Source organism: Cydia strobilella, chromosome 6 (assembly GCF_947568885.1).
Source record: "Cydia strobilella chromosome 6, ilCydStro3.1, whole genome shotgun sequence".
In the NCBI taxonomy this organism is placed as follows: domain Eukaryota; kingdom Metazoa; phylum Arthropoda; class Insecta; order Lepidoptera; family Tortricidae; genus Cydia; species Cydia strobilella.
Genome location: NC_086046.1, coordinates 14,179,258 through 14,196,335, shown reverse-complemented (window position 1 = coordinate 14,196,335; position 17,078 = coordinate 14,179,258). Strand labels below are relative to the sequence as shown.

At 36.7% G+C, this 17,078-nt stretch overlaps 1 protein-coding gene across 5 annotated transcripts in view; it reads left to right on the top strand.

Moving 5' to 3' along the window:
• The first annotated feature begins 1,240 nt into the window (after positions 1-1,240).
• The window catches only part of LOC134742435 (GATOR complex protein Iml1), a 39,562-nt gene continuing 23,724 nt past the window's right edge, over positions 1,241-17,078 (top strand). For 4 of the 5 annotated variants that reach the window (XM_063675576.1, XM_063675574.1, XM_063675573.1 and 1 more), the window contains exons 1-14: positions 1,241-1,452; positions 2,637-2,771; positions 3,004-3,173; positions 3,553-3,819; positions 4,045-4,187; positions 5,364-5,551; positions 6,250-6,727; positions 8,488-8,630; positions 9,723-9,914; positions 10,999-11,217; positions 12,253-12,411; positions 13,170-13,184; positions 16,214-16,431; positions 16,620-16,703. In XM_063675576.1, coding sequence (XP_063531646.1) covers positions 1,410-1,452; positions 2,637-2,771; positions 3,004-3,173; positions 3,553-3,819; positions 4,045-4,187; positions 5,364-5,551; positions 6,250-6,727; positions 8,488-8,630; positions 9,723-9,914; positions 10,999-11,217; positions 12,253-12,411; positions 13,170-13,184; positions 16,214-16,431; positions 16,620-16,703 — 2,454 coding nt within the window. In that variant the 5' untranslated portion in view covers positions 1,241-1,409. The remainder of the gene's footprint in view (positions 1,453-2,636; positions 2,772-3,003; positions 3,174-3,552; positions 3,820-4,044; positions 4,188-5,363; positions 5,552-6,249; positions 6,728-8,487; positions 8,631-9,722; positions 9,915-10,998; positions 11,218-12,252; positions 12,412-13,169; positions 13,185-16,213; positions 16,432-16,619; positions 16,704-17,078) is intronic. The other variant, XM_063675572.1, reaches the window with a different exon arrangement.

The following is a 17,078-nucleotide window of genomic DNA, read 5'->3' as shown; positions in this document are numbered from 1 at the left end:
GACAATTGACAACATCGACACTAAACTTGAGTAATGAGTAACTTGACTTACTTGACAGCAGTAAAGAAAGTGACAGATAAAATAACGATCCGATTTGGGCTAGAAGATTTAAGGGCCCTCCACACTCATGCGCGAATCACGGCGCGAAGCCGCGAATGTGGAGTCGATTTCGCTAAATAGCGAACTAGACTCCACACTCGCGTTCGCGGCTTCGCGCCGTAATTCGCGCATGAGTGTGGAGGGCCTTTAGGCTTCCGTACCCAAAGGGTAAAAACGGGACCCTATTACTAAGACTCCTCTGTCCGTCTGTCTGACCGTCCATCTATCTGTCCGTCACCAGGCTGTATCTCATGAACTGTATCACGATTTCTTTCTAAGCTAGTAACAAAATTAAATAAAAATTATAATATGCTCTAAAATATATCTTAGATAAGCAAATGAGGGCTAACGCGTATGAATTCGCCGCTAGGGGCGCTAGTGTAGATGGTGGTCTTTTCCATACTTCGAAATGTCAAATGTCACTTGTCACTTCAATGACTGACTCAATAGCTGTAATTTAGTTTTTTGGACCACCATCAACAGAGGCGCCAACTGGTGAGCAAAAAAACGATAGCCCTCATTAAGGTAACATGTAACTAAATAACCTTTATATTTAATTCATTCTTGAAAAAAATCGAACATTTTTTTCGGGAAGGTCATGAAAAAACTCCTGCAAAAAAACTTTTAAGGGTTCTCCACACTCATGCACGAATCACGGCGCGAAGCCGCGAACGCGAGTGTGGAGTAGATTTCGCAGATCTGCGACGCTCGCTCGCGGCTTCGCGCCGCGATTCACGCACGAGTGTGGAGCGGGCTTTATAGTTTGTCAAAGGACTGTCTCATTTCTCATAGACAGAGAGAATCATTTTATCTTTGTCTTACACTAGTATTAGCACCCAAAAGAAAAGGATGAGTATAGTTTTTTTTGTTCTTATTTACTGACAATTTGAATGCAATTTGATTTGACCAACTTATAGTTTTATAAATAGGTCGCGAGCGTCGCAGATCTGCGAAATCGACTCCACACGCGTTCGCGGCTTCGCGCCGCGATTTGCGCACGAGTGTGGAGGGCACATAAGACAAACTATACATTTTCTGTTAAATGAAAGAAAATAAGAGCGTTTTTATTTATATCTTTGCCGACTGATCTGTCAATTTTGTCATTGATGAGTGATGATGATGACATTGATGTTGTTATCCTATTCTATCCATCCATACTTTCTGTAAATTCATTTATAGTGTGATACGTATATTTATCGTAAAAGCTAAATGATTTTATTTAATTAGAATTGATTTTGTTAATTAAATATACGAAAGAAGAATAATACCATGCGCTCCTTTTCAAAATGAGTAGTTTGTAATCAAGGACGATGAAGGCGTTTAAACTTATAGTCCACCAAAACAGCTTCAGTCGTGAGTTTTTTGCATACCGTTATTTATTATTGTTTGAGTATGTATTATTTCATGTACACTAGGGATAACTTATATAAATGCAGTACTTAACGGTGGTAAACGTTAAAAGGCAACAACTATTAAAGTGATAAAACTGCATTCTGTATGAATTAATAAAGAACAAAGTAGGACCACGTTAGCAGATTACAGAGGTTTCCGGATTATTATTCTCAACATTTACACTTTGGCACGCTTCTATTTCTGTCTTTTATCAAATAAATAAATAAAGTTGGGTGCTATTGCATGTTTCTAGCTGTAGATTATAATTCTCTTGAGAAAAATTAAAAACTAAATTTCACCCCATACAAAAAGCTCCACTCCGTCACATTTTTGGGGACAAAAAACAAGACAACAAAAAGAATGACCCTTCTATGTTGTATGTAAATTTAAATAACTTAGCAAAACAAATTATTTTTAGATATGTATTAACATATCACACAGAAGAAACTAAGGATATAGATTACTAGCAATAATAACCACCTAATTATACTCCTCTGCTTTACACCTTTAGGGTTTACACCCAAAGGGTAAAAACGGGACTATTACTTAAGACTCCGCTGTCCGTCTGTCTGTCTGTCTGTCCATCTGTTCATCTGTCTGTCACCAGGCTGTATCTCATGAACCGTGATAGTTAGACAGTTGAAATTTTCACAGATGATGTAAGTATTTCTGTTGCCGCTATAACAATAAATACTAAAAACAGAATAAAATAAATATTTAGGTGGGATGGGGTTGGTATTGGGGTGGGGTAATACAACAAAAGTGTTTTTTTCCGTTTTTTGCGTAATGGTACGGTACCCTTCGTGCGCGAGTCCAGCTCGCACTTGGCCGGTTTTGCATTGAATACATTTTGAAGGCACTCCTAGTAAGGGAAGGAATTTAAAAAATTTGTGACTATCAAATTCATATTCTTCAACCCAAGACCGTTTGGATTGCTCTTAACTCTCAACTCTCAATCATCTCTGGATTAGTGGGAGTCTGGATTCCTGAGGCACTACAGTACTGTAATATTATTCCTTTCAGACCCGTTCAATACAGTGCATCTTTTTTATTAGGCATTAACAAATTTGGAAATATGAACAAAGTGTTTATTGTTTTTTTTTGTGAATGCGGCTAAGTAATACAATCTGTTTATTTATTTACAGCTGTGGACTTAATAATCAGTTTAAAAGATTATTCTGGACTTAAAGAAAAAGACATAGTGGAAATATACCACCCTGAAAATGACTATCCCAGGCTGCTGCTACAAGTAATTAAGGATGCCCCAGGGAGAGGCAGAGGTTGTTACCAATCTTTAATCCCTTCACTGGGCCGAAAGACCTAATGCAAAGTATGGTTACTTACAAGTTACACTAATTGTCGCAGCGAACATGTACAGTAACTTTCAGACGTTTTAAAAAATTCCAACTATACCATTGAGGCAATGTCAAGTGTACAAAATATTTATTTCTTTTTTTAATTTTTTTTTAGTTAGGGGTTTAACAATGATTGTATAAATATATATCTCTCTAGATACCATCAGTGTGGAGCAAAGCATCGCCACCACATTCCAACTGCGGACATTTGCTGATGTTTATGTAAACATAGTGAATGTGCCAGATGTGGCCCTGGACTCCGTAGAGCTCACCTTCAAGGACCAGTACATGGGTCGCTCGGAGATGTGGAGGCTGAAGAATCACTTGGTTTGTTTATTCTTCATCTTAATACTTTTTTCTGGAGGTATCCTAAAGAAGGTAGGAGTTTGGCAAACTTATTCCAAAAATTAGAGCAGGCATTGTTTTTGTAAACCCTGACAGTAACATCAGCTAAAACATGTTTATTGTTTTTATATGATTTTATTGATTTAATTTAATTTACTCCATATGTTTAATTTGTTTGTAAAGTCTCCAGAAGGAAATGATAAAGGTTTAAAGTACACTCAGCAAGTGCTTACCAAAAAATAATTTGACACTACCATAGAGTTAACATCAATCCAATTTTAACCCATAACCTCTAGAATGATGGCAATATGTGTGGTTAATCCAGAAGCGAGCTACTATAACTTGTTCAACATTCTTATAGGTCAGTACATGTGTATACCTCAACAAAAAGATAGAGTACTGTGGCGGTGCCATAAGATGTCAGGTCTACGAGATGTGGTCACAGGGCGACCGCGTGGCCTGCGGAGTTATCACCGAAGATACGAAAATCGTCTTCAGATCGTCGACCTCCATGGTGTATCTGTTCATACAGATGTCCTCTGAAATGTGGGATTTTGATATACATGGGGACTTGTACTTTGAGAAGGCTGTGAATGGGTTCCTTGCTGAGCTTTTTACGAAATGGAAGGTAAGGAATGTACATTACTACTATTACATTTAGAGTTTTTTACAAGTATCCGTACCATGAGTTGATATTTGCCGTTTACGCTAGCGACTGATGTATTGGTGCGATAGAGAGGGAATGCGATCATGTTCGCTAACGCAAATGGTAAATGCCAACTCGTGGTAGCCGTAAATTAAATGACTCGTTAGTGACAAAAAGAAATGACGTGTTGACATGTGATGTTTACAGAAAAACGGTAGCAACCATGAAGTGACAATTGTGCTATTTTCGAGAACATTCTACAAGGCTAAGTCTTTGGAAGAGTTTCCACAACATATGAAAGAATGCCTGCAAAAAGACTACAGGGGCAGGTTTTACGAAGACTTCTACAGGTACTCATAATATACCGCAGTATAGCTTATATGCCGGCGAACATTTTATCAGTATAACAACTTCTCAAATAATACAGTAGGTATTATAGTAGCGGGTGCAAAGAGGAGTATTAGGCGTCCTTCGCTCCGATATAAAGACAGCGTTAAGCGAGATCTGAGATCATTTCTCATTTAAAATTAGGCATACGAGTAGACCGTGGAGGAACACCATCAAGAAAGGCCGAAACTGCACGAGGGCACGACAGTCTGGTCCAGCAAATTAACTGATAAGATAGCGTAAAGGCGAGGTGCGGCGCGACCACCAGCTATTGTTGTTGAATTAAAGGTTGACTTGCCTGTTAAGCCAAGCCTTTACCGTACCGTACCCCGTACCGTACCGTACCGTATTAGTCAGTGCAGTCACTTTAATCAAGTGTCTTTAATTTTCATTTTTTTCACTCGGACATTGCAGCAAATCATGTGCTATGCTATAGACGTTACAGGCTAATGATGGGGTTTGGTGAATTGGTTGGTGCATGTTTGGAGTGTTGCCGATTAGCGACTTTCTCGATACAAAAATAAGTAGAGATGCACCGGATATTCGGTTACTATCCGGCAGTGTTGGCCGAACGTTAATTGCAATTAACCATTACCCAGTACAAATTGAACCGTAAACCGTAACGGACGGTTACAGTTTAGATATGGTTCAATTTGTACTGGTTAATGGTTAATTGCATTATTTGCATTTTTCGGCCATCACTGGTATCCGGCCCTTATTTGAATCCGGGTGGATACCGGATAGTGACCTTAATTTCGGAGTAAACAAATTGGATTTAAGAAACAGTCACGGTCATAATCGTACTCGTTTATTATTTTAAAACAATTTAAAACATTCCACTCACTTGCTCGCGCACTCATTTCGAACCTAGAAATGAGTCCGCGCAAACCTTCACTACGATACAGGTCAAAATCAAAACCTGCACAATGCGCACGTGAAAAACCGAAATGTAGGTATAGTTCCGCCGGCCGAATATTCGGCGGCCGGATACCGAACATACGCCGGATATTCGGCCTATGGTCAGGCGGAACATCCAGTATCCGGCCACACAACTATCCGTTGCATCTCTAAAAATAAGTTGCATTGGCTGATGAAGATTTGATGACTAAGTATAACTTTAATCTTTATCTCAATAACAGAGTGGCAGTTCAAAATGAGCGTTACGAGGACTGGTCGAATGTGCTCCTGCAGCTAAGGAGATTGTTTACCGACTACCAGAAAATCGTCCTTCAATATCACGAGAGGCCTAACATGGAGATTCCAACTGCTATCAACTCAACTGCGGCGCAGGGGAACTTCCTTGAAGTTCTCAATATGAGCTTGAATGGTGAGGATCCTATACCTAATTAATTAATGGCTATTAACGTATGCGGAGTGAAATCTGGACAAAATTCAATGTCGTATTTGATATAAATTTTCATTTTCTTTAATAATGTATTTAACAATGTTACATGCAAGATAAAGTTTATTGCAACTTTCGCGCGGGCCACCATCGGGCGCCATTTGGTGGTGTCTGCATGGATGCTGAAAATCCCAAAAACTGATTAAAATGTTAGGGTTTTGAGACCCCTGCTTTATATTATGGTGTCATTGAGCAAAACTGACACCTAATGGAGTTTGAAAATGCCCAAGTTTTGTAAAACTAATTCTTACTAATCATGAAATAAAACTATGAAAACGGATTATATCGCGTATATTGAATTTATAATACATCCCGACGTTTCGAACCCTTTACAGCGTTCGTGGTCAACGGGTGACTGAGGAAAAATAAGTGCAAAAATACCCACATACTAAAATAATGAACAATCATAGACTACAAACTTTAAGGCTGGTTGTACATGCAAAATCGGTTCATAAGGCTAGTTATACACTACAATTATTTTCAAGTAAAGATATATATATACGCGTTTTCATAGTTTTATTTCATGAGTAACTATCGCGGTAACCGAAGACAATATTCTTACTAATCATGTAAGTAAAAAAAAAAATTTACAAAGACATATCATCGGTCGAATTTGCTTTCAGTATTCGAAAAACACTACCTAGACAGATGTTTCGACAGGACCGGTCAGCTCAGCGTAGTCATAACCCCCGGAGTCGGCGTGTTCGAAGTGGACAGGGAACTGACAAACGTCACCAAACAACGAATCATAGACAACGGTGTCGGCAGCGACTTGGTCTGCGTTGGCGAACAACCTCTACATGCCGTCCCACTCCTAAAGTTTCACAACAAAGACAATAACCTCAACTCCATAGACGATTACTCCATGCCTCATTGGATCAACTTGTCGTTTTACTCTACGAACAAAAAAGTTGCATACTCTAACTTCATTCCAAGAATAAAATTACCGCCTCGTAAGAGTCAAGAGCCGCTTAAAAAAATGTACGAAGATGAGAGAAAAAGCAAGCTTTTAAAGGAGGACGAATATATGCACAATTCTATATTTGATTATGATGCGTATGACGCGCAAGTATTTCAATTGCCACCGGCGCATAGCACTTGGTAAGTCTTTTTTACGTTTACATTTTTACAAGCACACTTACATTTGAGTTAACATAAATAGGCCTTAGGCCTTGTTTCATTGCGATAAGGCTTGCTCATTGTCACTTACTTATAAATAATTGTGTGTTATTGACATTATTTGACGTTAGGTAGCCGATAATGCGGGAAAATAAGTATGGAGCGAAATGCGCCTGCGAATATAAAACCCACCTTCCGGGTCTCCCGTTCAAAATTTAGGTACTGGACCGCGAGCCAGCAGCATATATCGTTAATCATCGCCTCCCGATTGATACTTTGTCAGATGATAGTTTAGATACTATCATGAATTAAAAAAATAGTCAGCCGGTTTTATTGCGGTGGGACGTATATTATTGTTACTTCAATACTTTTGTAATACTGTCTGTTAAAAATAGTTAGTATTAACGTATAATATACCAGCGGTTTTTATAAGTTCAGGCCTCAACCCCTCGGCTTAAACATGCACTAAGTACGTTCAGCACGGGATGTTATATGTTATATATAATCTCCTCTATCTCGAAAACGAATGCAGTCTCCATTTTGAAACTTTTTGTGTAACATCTAAATAGTTTTCGGTTAATTTTGAGTTAAATTTTTTTTTCATACTTGGAACTAAAATTCAAAACAAATTATTTCATCAAACCCATACGTGTGGGGTATCTATGGATAGGTCTTCAAAAATGATATTCAGGTTTCTAATATCATTTTTTTCTAAACTGAATAGTTTGCGCGAGAGACACTTCAAAAGTAGTAAAATGTCTGTCCCCCCCCCCCCTGTAACTTCCAAAATAAGAGAATGATAAAACTGAAAAAAGTATATGATCTACATTACCATGCAAACTTCCACCGAAAATTGGTTTGAACGAGATCTAGTAAGTATTTTTTTTTAATACGCCATTAATCGTAAACCGCAATTTACCTTTCACTCACGTTTCACATAAATAATACATTGTTAAAATTATGTAATGTACGGAACCCTCGGTGCGCGAGTCCAACTCGCACTTGGCCGGTTTTTACAAGTGTAGGCCTCAACCCCTCGGCTTAAACATGCACTAAGGGTCGGTTTCACCAAACCGCCTGTCACCGTTTTAGCGTTCGCTAAATTTTATTGTATGGAAAGTTTCATAGTCCTCTGCTGCTTGACGTTGATCAGTCTGTTAATTGTGGTTGGTGCAACTGGCCCTAAGTATGGTACTCAGCGCGGGATGTTATATATAAATTCCTCTATCTCGAAAACGAATGCAGTCTCCATTTTGAAACTTTTTGTGTAACATGTAAATAGTTTTCGGTTAATTTTGAGTTAATAAAAAAATGGTCGAAGTTATTAAAATACGTCAAAAAGTTTACTTCCGGTTTAGAGCAAAAAAAAAAAATTTTTAATGTCTCCATAATAAAAAATAGGTATTTTTTCTTGTCTAAACACTAAGTACTTGAATTTTTTCTATATTGCGTTTATAAAGCTAAAGCAATATTTAAAAAATGTGTATTTCATAAAGGGGTCAAACTTTGGAAGGCTATAATTTCTGAACTAAGTGCCGTACAGTACAAAAAAAAAAATGAATGTACCTATATACGTTCATGTCCTCAAAGACTTCAATTGACCTAAATATGAGCGAAATTCAACATGTCACTTTTTTTCTTATGCCCGCTTCACGTGAAATGCCTGGAGCATTAAGATGTAATTTAAATAAGACCTTGCATTTTTAAATGTACAACTTTCAAGTTTTCGTTTTTGATTGTAGTGTGCAGAGGGTTGCTCGAACTAAGAAGACCTCGGTAGCTGGCCTGGAAGGCTTGAGGAGGAGCCCGCCTGCGTCCATCGCACACAGGAAAATGTCCGATCCTGACATCCACCACAGCCTTGGAGACATTCTGTCTACAGGAAGTATGTATATTTATGTTTAGAATAACAGCAAGATGATATTTGGGATCGTAATACATAACACGAATTATTCTCCTTAGGCTGGCTGTTTAAATTATATTGAAGTATTTTGTATTAATGGGTAGGCCATTAGTACTAAATACTTCAATATAATTTAAACCCTTCAATCAATCAATCAGGGGGTATTACTGCAATGTTCTGCTACCAGAGCACTAGCCCCTTTAGTAAACCATAGAGTAACTTATACATACTTTGCCTTTAACAGTTTTTTGACAAGTTTTCAGAGATAATAAAATATTACATTGATCCATCAAGGCGGTTTGTTTACAGAGAACCTACCGGGTAACGCGAATCCAAATTTTTGCCATCTGCCTCTTTATCGCTCGAATATGCAAGAGTGACAGAGATGTTAGATAACGAAATTTCGATTTTCGAGATAACGATATTTCTACCCTCAGATTGTGGTAGTGGCGCCCCCTACGCAGAGTTTCGCGTAATATTCCCTATTGGAAAAGAGTGCTTTTGTTTTGTTTCGTTCGATTTCAAAACTAAATAACAACCATAAGTATAGTTGGTCAAGCAAATCTTGTCAGTAGAATAAGGCGGCAAATTTAAAAAATGCAGGCGGGAAGGGTTATCCGCCCATAGAAAACTTGAATTTCGCGCCTTTTTCTACTGACAAGATTTGCTTGACCAACTATATTTCCTACACTATTGGTGTCAAATTCAACTGCCACCTCTACTTTACTATGGGCGTTAGGAGGTTAAATTTACTTTTTTCAAGGTTCTTATTTATATATTACTGTAAAAATTCTTAATCGCTTAAAGATGTGTTATTTTTGTTTTGAATCGCGCTTTTAAAACATTCGAAATATTAAGCATAGAAATAAAAGTAATAGCATCGTTCGCAGACGTTCCTGCTTGTGCTGCATATAAAATTCATTCGAAATATTCCCAACTTAAAGACTGTAAAAATACTCGAAAAAAATCTTTAATCTAGTCTTTTATAATTTTATTGAGTTCTCTACAAGATTTCCTAATACTTTTTTGAGCTCACATTACATATTTCTGTTTCTTAACATTTCATGTTTTCAGTCAAACGTTGCGATTCCGGTTGTGACACACCGGACTCGCCCACCGGCGCGCGGCTTTCACCACGGAGTTCCATCTCAACCCACAAGCCCGTCATAAGAACGGGACGAGCATTGATCAATCCCTTCGATCCGTCACATGTCACCGTCAAACTGACTAGTAATAGGCGGCGGTGGACGCATATATTCCCTAAAGGTGAGTGAGAGTACTTGTAATACATCCCGATTGTGAAAACAAGTTAGTATATGCACAGTAATGCACACAACACATGCTGACTTGTATGTCAAATTATAGATTTACTGCGTTATTGTTGATACAAGTTAATATTCAAAAGTGAGTCTGTTAGTCAGCAATAGGTATATTTAATTAGGAAAACGAAGTTGTTGAAATAAACAAAATTATAAGGAAAAGTATGAATTCACAGAATTTTATCATTCAAGAATGAACTTATCTTGTTTATGTTGTTTTTTTAAATTTCCATTATAGTTTATTTATTTATTATAGTGTTATAATAATTATAAAATTAAACAAGGTAAACGTGGGTAACTGGGGCAGACAGCTTAATTGCGTATTGTAACATTTGATAAAATATTACGCATATGAAAAAAAAAAAAAAAAAAAAACGTTTATTCAAAGATCTTACTTACAACTAAATACCTATTTTCTTCTGCCAAACCACACAGTGGTTTGTTGGCAGACGAGGCTCCTTTGCGTTTGTGTTAGCTGTTGATATGCAACTTAACTTTATCTTAAACCTAAACTTACCTACTTAACCCTTTACTGCACGCGCAACCTTAATACATAACTTGTATTTTGTAAACTTAACAAGTAGTCTTACCGTACTATTTGACCCTTCAAATCCTAAGGGGTTGAAATTGCCGGCCAAAATGACCTTTAAATTTTGAATGGAATTTTGACTGCTTTTGTTCACCCTATATCTTATTAAAGGAGACGATAAAACAAACATGCTAAGCATAGTATTTTGATACTACTTACATTTGAGACATAGCCACATTATTTTTTACTTTCAAATAGAACTTTCAAATAAAAAAAGATGATTACAGACTGTTTCATACCCTAGCAAGAGGTTCTGGATTTTAATATTTTAAATCTGTATAAGATAAGGGCTAATATTTGGTAACAATAAATTTTTCATAGTATTGATTTTAAAAAAATCTGCATATAAACTGTGTAGGTTGTCTCCTACTTTCCATAAAACTTGTTCAGTTTAGGACTAGGCTATGTAAGATTATTTTCTAATTATTATTTTTTATTACAGGACCAACTGGAGTGTTGATACAGCAGCATCACTACCAAGCGCGACCGGCCGGCGAGCATCCGTCCAGAACCGAAAACCATCGTAACAACACCCGAGAAAGCCACCGAGAAAGCCATCGAGAGAGCCACCGGGAGCGACGGGAGAGCCACCGAGAAAACTTGCCTAAAGAAAATGGGTCGCCCATGATCAATAATAACCATCCTATTTACCAGGTCGACGGTAAGTCTGATCATTTGTTGTTAGATATATCAAGGAAACTGAAATATATTAATATATTTATTACAGAATGAGTATATTAATACAGAATATTTAAAACATAGTTTTTGCCAAAAATACATTGTTGATACAAAAGCTTAATCGAATTTAGTTATGTACATAGGAACATTGTAAGTTTAAAAATATACAACCTTGTTTGGCCATTGAGCAAAGAACAAATATTGCATGCATATCTATTAATCCATTAAAGGAATTCCCATCTTACTCAGATTGACGAGGGGGATGTTTTATGTTTGTTCATTCCTTTGTTATTACTCAAATTATGCCTTACCTACGGCCATAGCCTGCGGTTTTCCCAGGGGCCCATTTCTCGAACGGAATTAGTCTAACATTATTAGTGTGTTGCCATGGTAACCCATACGACTTGATAGTCCGTGGACTAATAATATTAGTCTAATACCGTTCGAGAAATGGGCCCCTGACCGGCGTTATTCAGTAAGGGGTCATTCGGGTCCTGATAATATTGCAATAGGTATTTCTTTTATCGGCAACCGTAATAATATAAATGTGATGTATCTCTATCACTATGTGGATTTTTAATTATGTATCAACTTAGAATTATGCAACTTTAGGTACCTACATAAGTCCTGATGTACCGAGAGAAAATTTGCAAAAATTTCGATATTTTTTACATCGACAATTATCTGAAATTTCTCACATCATGTATAACTTTTATTCTTCTATATAACTTCCCATATTACAAATTTAACGTTTCCAAAATCCATCCTTTATTTGTGGCTTTCCATTCCAGAAGGTTCCTTATGCTTCAAGTGCAATAAGGACGTTTCCATCTGAAATTCCAAAAGAAATTCTGGTAGAATGTTCCATACTGCAGATGAAGCATAAGGACCCTTTTCTGATGAAAAGCCACATTTTGTGTGAAATTAGAAATTTCGAAAAGTTTTTCCCGTCTTTTTGCAAACTTTCCGCAACTTGCACATATTATGTATACCAAAACCATTTTTTTTTCCTTTTAAGGCAACATAATATCCCAAAGCCGCAAACGCATGATCAGCGCTTCAGGTGCCCTGAACATTCTGGGCACTGTATTAGGCCCACCGTCCACCAACAATGCATCCCTGGCTTTGCTATGGGGCGCTACTGGCGAGCAGGAGTGGACACCCGCCCTTACTACAGGTCAGTACAGATTCACAATGTATTCGCGAGTGAGTTTGAAATGTATGCTTGCTTTCGTTTTTTTTTCTTTTTTTTTTCATTAAAAGCCTAAGATAATCCTTAACTGAGAACGATTTTTAAATACTAATTAAATCTTGAAGTTCTTTGATGTATAAACTGTGTAACGTGTTACGTTGATCATGTATTGCCATCAATAATTTTAACCAATCATTATCAGCCATTTTGGGACGACGGTCATGCGTGTTAAATATACTTATTCATTTTGTCATTCGAATACTCTAAATGTTGGAAAAGGTCTTATAATGCTTTTGGCCAGCGAGGCAGATAGATCGATTTTAAAATACATTTTTACAATGTTTTTTTTCTCCGCCTCGCATCGCGGCTTCAATGGAAATTTTCCTTAAGAAATCCAACTTTAAAGTAAATTTTTAATGAAAATAATCGGTTGTTTTATAAAATTGAATCCTATTTTATAAAACTGCAAGTTACAACTTCACAATTCTGAACTGACAACACCACACACAGTCATAAAGTTTCTCGTCAATAGACTCGTTTTATCTCGTGAGATTTTGATATGTTTTATAAAATAGGACACTTTATTAGACATTCTGTGGGCAGGTGGTGGTCACACGGTTCCATCGACCCTGTAATTATGATTAGTGGCTAGTCATGTTCACTTCTATACTAATCGTTCACCTCATTTCTAATGTTTCATGATATCGTCGCATTGATACCGCGTTGGATGTTCGGGGACAAAGCGAACCGAGCCATAGGTATTTAGCTCATTTATGTTTGCATTGAGTAGCTAACGCGTATTTATAATATTTATAATGGTCCCCTGTGTCACTACCGCGAACTTTCTTAAGAAGATAGTGGACGGTCGTCGAAGCGGTCACTTCTCCATAGAAACCTGCCCCCATTTCCTCCCCGGTTATTGACTTTATGGAAAATATTTTTGCACAATTGTATATTCACCATAGCTATGCTCCTTCGTTTTTTTTTTTCGAGTTTTATAAGTTATGAGCGAAAAACAATTAGCCTCATGCATGAAGTTTGTATTTGAACGAAATATTTTTTATTCGGATGTTTGTTAACATTATATCATGTTACAAATGCATTTCAGTTATTAAATTATCATTTGTTTAAAATAATAAAAATAAAGTACAAAAATTTGCGCGCGAAAAGCTAGTGAGTAGTGAGCGAAACGTCACGCGTTCGACAGATTACTTCACATATGTGTCATTAGTAGCAAACGTCAGTTGGACCGTCCAACGTGTGACGTCATCGCGCTCTGTCAAAATCGCGTCAAAAATTATGAGCGTTTCAACCGCTCTACATTTTTTAACATTTTAAATATTTTTTAATAAAATAATGTGAAGGTTTACAAAAGTATTTTTATTGTTTCCGGTGTTAAAACGATATAAATTGTGATTACAAAAATTTAAAAAATATCATAATTCCATACAAAAAATTTAAAGCCTAGCTCTTAAAAAATAATAATTAATTATTATTATTTGTCTGTCTTTCCATATCACGGGACCATGGGGTCCCGGACCTTTAGTACTATTAGTTATTCTGTGCCTTTGGGAGGCATGCGTGGGGCCGAAGCCAACAGCGCAGAGGCCCTTTAAGACAATTTATTCTAAAAGCAAGGGATACACATTGTTTAATTTGTACCATTGTGGACCATTGTTGTCTGAAACTAAATAATTGATTAATAAAAAACAAAGCTTTGGCATAGCTGTGGTTAATATACATCGAATTGCGTAAAAATATTTTCTATAATGTTAATATCCAGAGAGGAAAACGGGGACTACGTTTGTATGGACAAGGCGTCGTCCCCTATCCTCTCAAATACTTTTACTACTCACAAGTATCTTAGTGTCATAAGACAGTTACTATTTCTCAACAATAAAAATTAGGCAACATATAATTTACCATTTAATAAAAAATATACTTAGTAAGTCTTACAGACTTATTTTTAAAACTACAATATCACCTAGTTTTTTCTGTGGTCATGTGTTCGTTTTTACAAAAAATCTGTCCAGTATTGTTGTAAAAGCAACCCTACACGCTTGAAAATAAGTTCGACTTATACTGTGGTCCAAGTGGTTTAAGATAAAACGTTCCTAACTAGCGTCTTGGTGTGATGCAGGGGCCGTGGGCGGAATAAACGCTTCGGGTGATATCTAGTAGATGCAAGTAGTGTAGAAGTTACACATCAAGCTGATTGAAAACTATTATATATGCTTCTAGAAGAACATTATACTCGTAAGCACTGCAAAGACGAAGCTTATTAAATAAATAGGCATATACAGTAGCGGCACAAAATCTATCATATTGCTATTTTTTGCACGCATTCATTTGAAAATTCGTGAAATTAGACTTTATATCATGTAAATTATTGTATCATCATTGTCACCATGTATTATATACTTAAGTCCCACTGCACGTGGCAACATAGGCAGCCACGTTAGCACAATGCGGATTGGGGACTTCACGCACACCAATTAATGTATGTTATAAATATAGAATTTCTTATTTGAAAACACTCAAAAGCGAATGTTACCAACAATAAAACGATCGATTTTTCGCCTCGTTAGCCTCCGGTTTGAAAATGATCAATTACTTACAATCGTATCGTTTAATACCCACCAGGCTACCGCGAAAACTCGGGCAAACTATTTTTTTTAGAAATGTACCCTAGCTTTGATCGAATTGTCGTTTTCATACGCCCCGATATTTTAAATTTCATCGAAATAGCTAGAGCCGTTTTTCCAAAAAAATTATGCAAATGTACCTGAAAAAATATGATAGAGTATTTGCCGCTACTGTAAATACAATGGGTTAATGTAAAATTAATCGTATAACATTTGCTGCGACCATAAATATATACTTAACTTAAAGTTGCATGCTTACAAAGATTACCCTCACATGGCCGGTTTCGATTGTATGCCTTGTCGAATTTTTCATTCATATCATACCTACTCATCTCTCGCCATCAGTATCCAAGCTTTTTAAATAGCGATCTTACTATATATTTTCAATTGTACATACCTATATGCTTCATACAGCATGAATTAGGTTAATATTTAACACATTTTTTTTAGAGACCTTTATTTTCAGATGTTAGTTGGAAATTGAATTTTTTTTAAAGAGTCCTGAATAGTCCAGACTACGATATATAAAAATATCGATGTTCAATCTTCACTAAAATATTGATGTTTAACGCTCGTTGTGTAGTCATATACTGTTATTCAGTTGGGAAACATTAAATTTACTCTCCTCCTTCGAAACATATCATTCACTAAATACGAATCATAGTTGATCCGATTTTGCCTTGAAAATGAGTGCTGCATCCTTACACATATCAAAGAGTTTGTAACCACTGTAAATTCACTGCCATCTATCGACATACTTTAAAACTAAAAATGAAGATTTATAAAAATACGATAAAATGTATTTAAACATGGATAAATGATTTTTTTATTTGCATTAATTATTTTTATATGATTTTGACCCATGTTCTTAAATGCTTTAAAATTATAAATAACAAACGAAACCGTCAACGCCCTCTATACGAGAGTAGGCCAAAACTAGTGGCGGCATCTGATCGAGAATCAAATTTTCGTGATTTTCGAGGCACGTTTTTTCCTTAGACTGTATCCATCTATTACGGAGTTATATCTATCTTTGCACATATACAACAACGATTAGTGACAATTTTCAATACCTGATTATTAAAACCCAGTCTTTTAATACATAAAATTGTACTTACCTATGATCTTATTATTTCGGACAGGCGTGGATTGGAAATCGCTTACCATCCCAGCTTGCCTGCCGATCACAACCGACTACTTTCCTGACAAGCGGTCCCTTCAGAACGACTATCTTGTGTCAGACTATAACCTGCTGCCTGATGATGTGAATGCCGACTTTGCACAGAACAGGGCCATTTACAAGGAACCTTTGACTACTATGGAAGTTTTTAAAGAGTTGGTGTCGCAGAGGTTGGCTCAGGTATGTTGAAATGAGTGACTACATGCTATATCGCCTATTTTTTTCAAGACGTCTTCTTTTTAGATCTACTGCCGGGCTTATGACTTTAGTCACTTTTTTAATGTATAAGTTTACTGTCAAAAATATATCTGTCTAGTCTAGCGTATTCTTACATATCTTCATTTTTATATCAAATTTATTTATGACAGGGCTTCCAATTGATAGTGGGCGTAAGTGATAGTGACGTGATTGAAGCACATTGTCCGTCGACACCTGCGCCGCCGCCTTCCAAGGTATGTAAAAAACCGGCCAAGTGCGAGTCGGACTCGCGCACGAAGGGTTCCGTACCATTACGCAAAAAAACGGCAAAAAAATCACGTTTGTCGTATGGGAGCCCCATTTAAATATTTATATTATTCTGTTTTTAGTATTTGTTGTTATAGCGGCAACAAAAATATATCATTCTGTGAAAATTTCAACTGTCCAGCTATCACGGTTCATGAGATACAGCCTGGTGAAGGACAGACGGACAGTGAAGTCTTAGTAATAGGGTCCCGTTTTTACCCTTTGGGTACGGAACCCTAAAAACGTAATATTACCACCACATATTTTTTAATAAATACTAAACAATTACAATTTTTGAGAGCACTATATAAAGTTAGACTTTT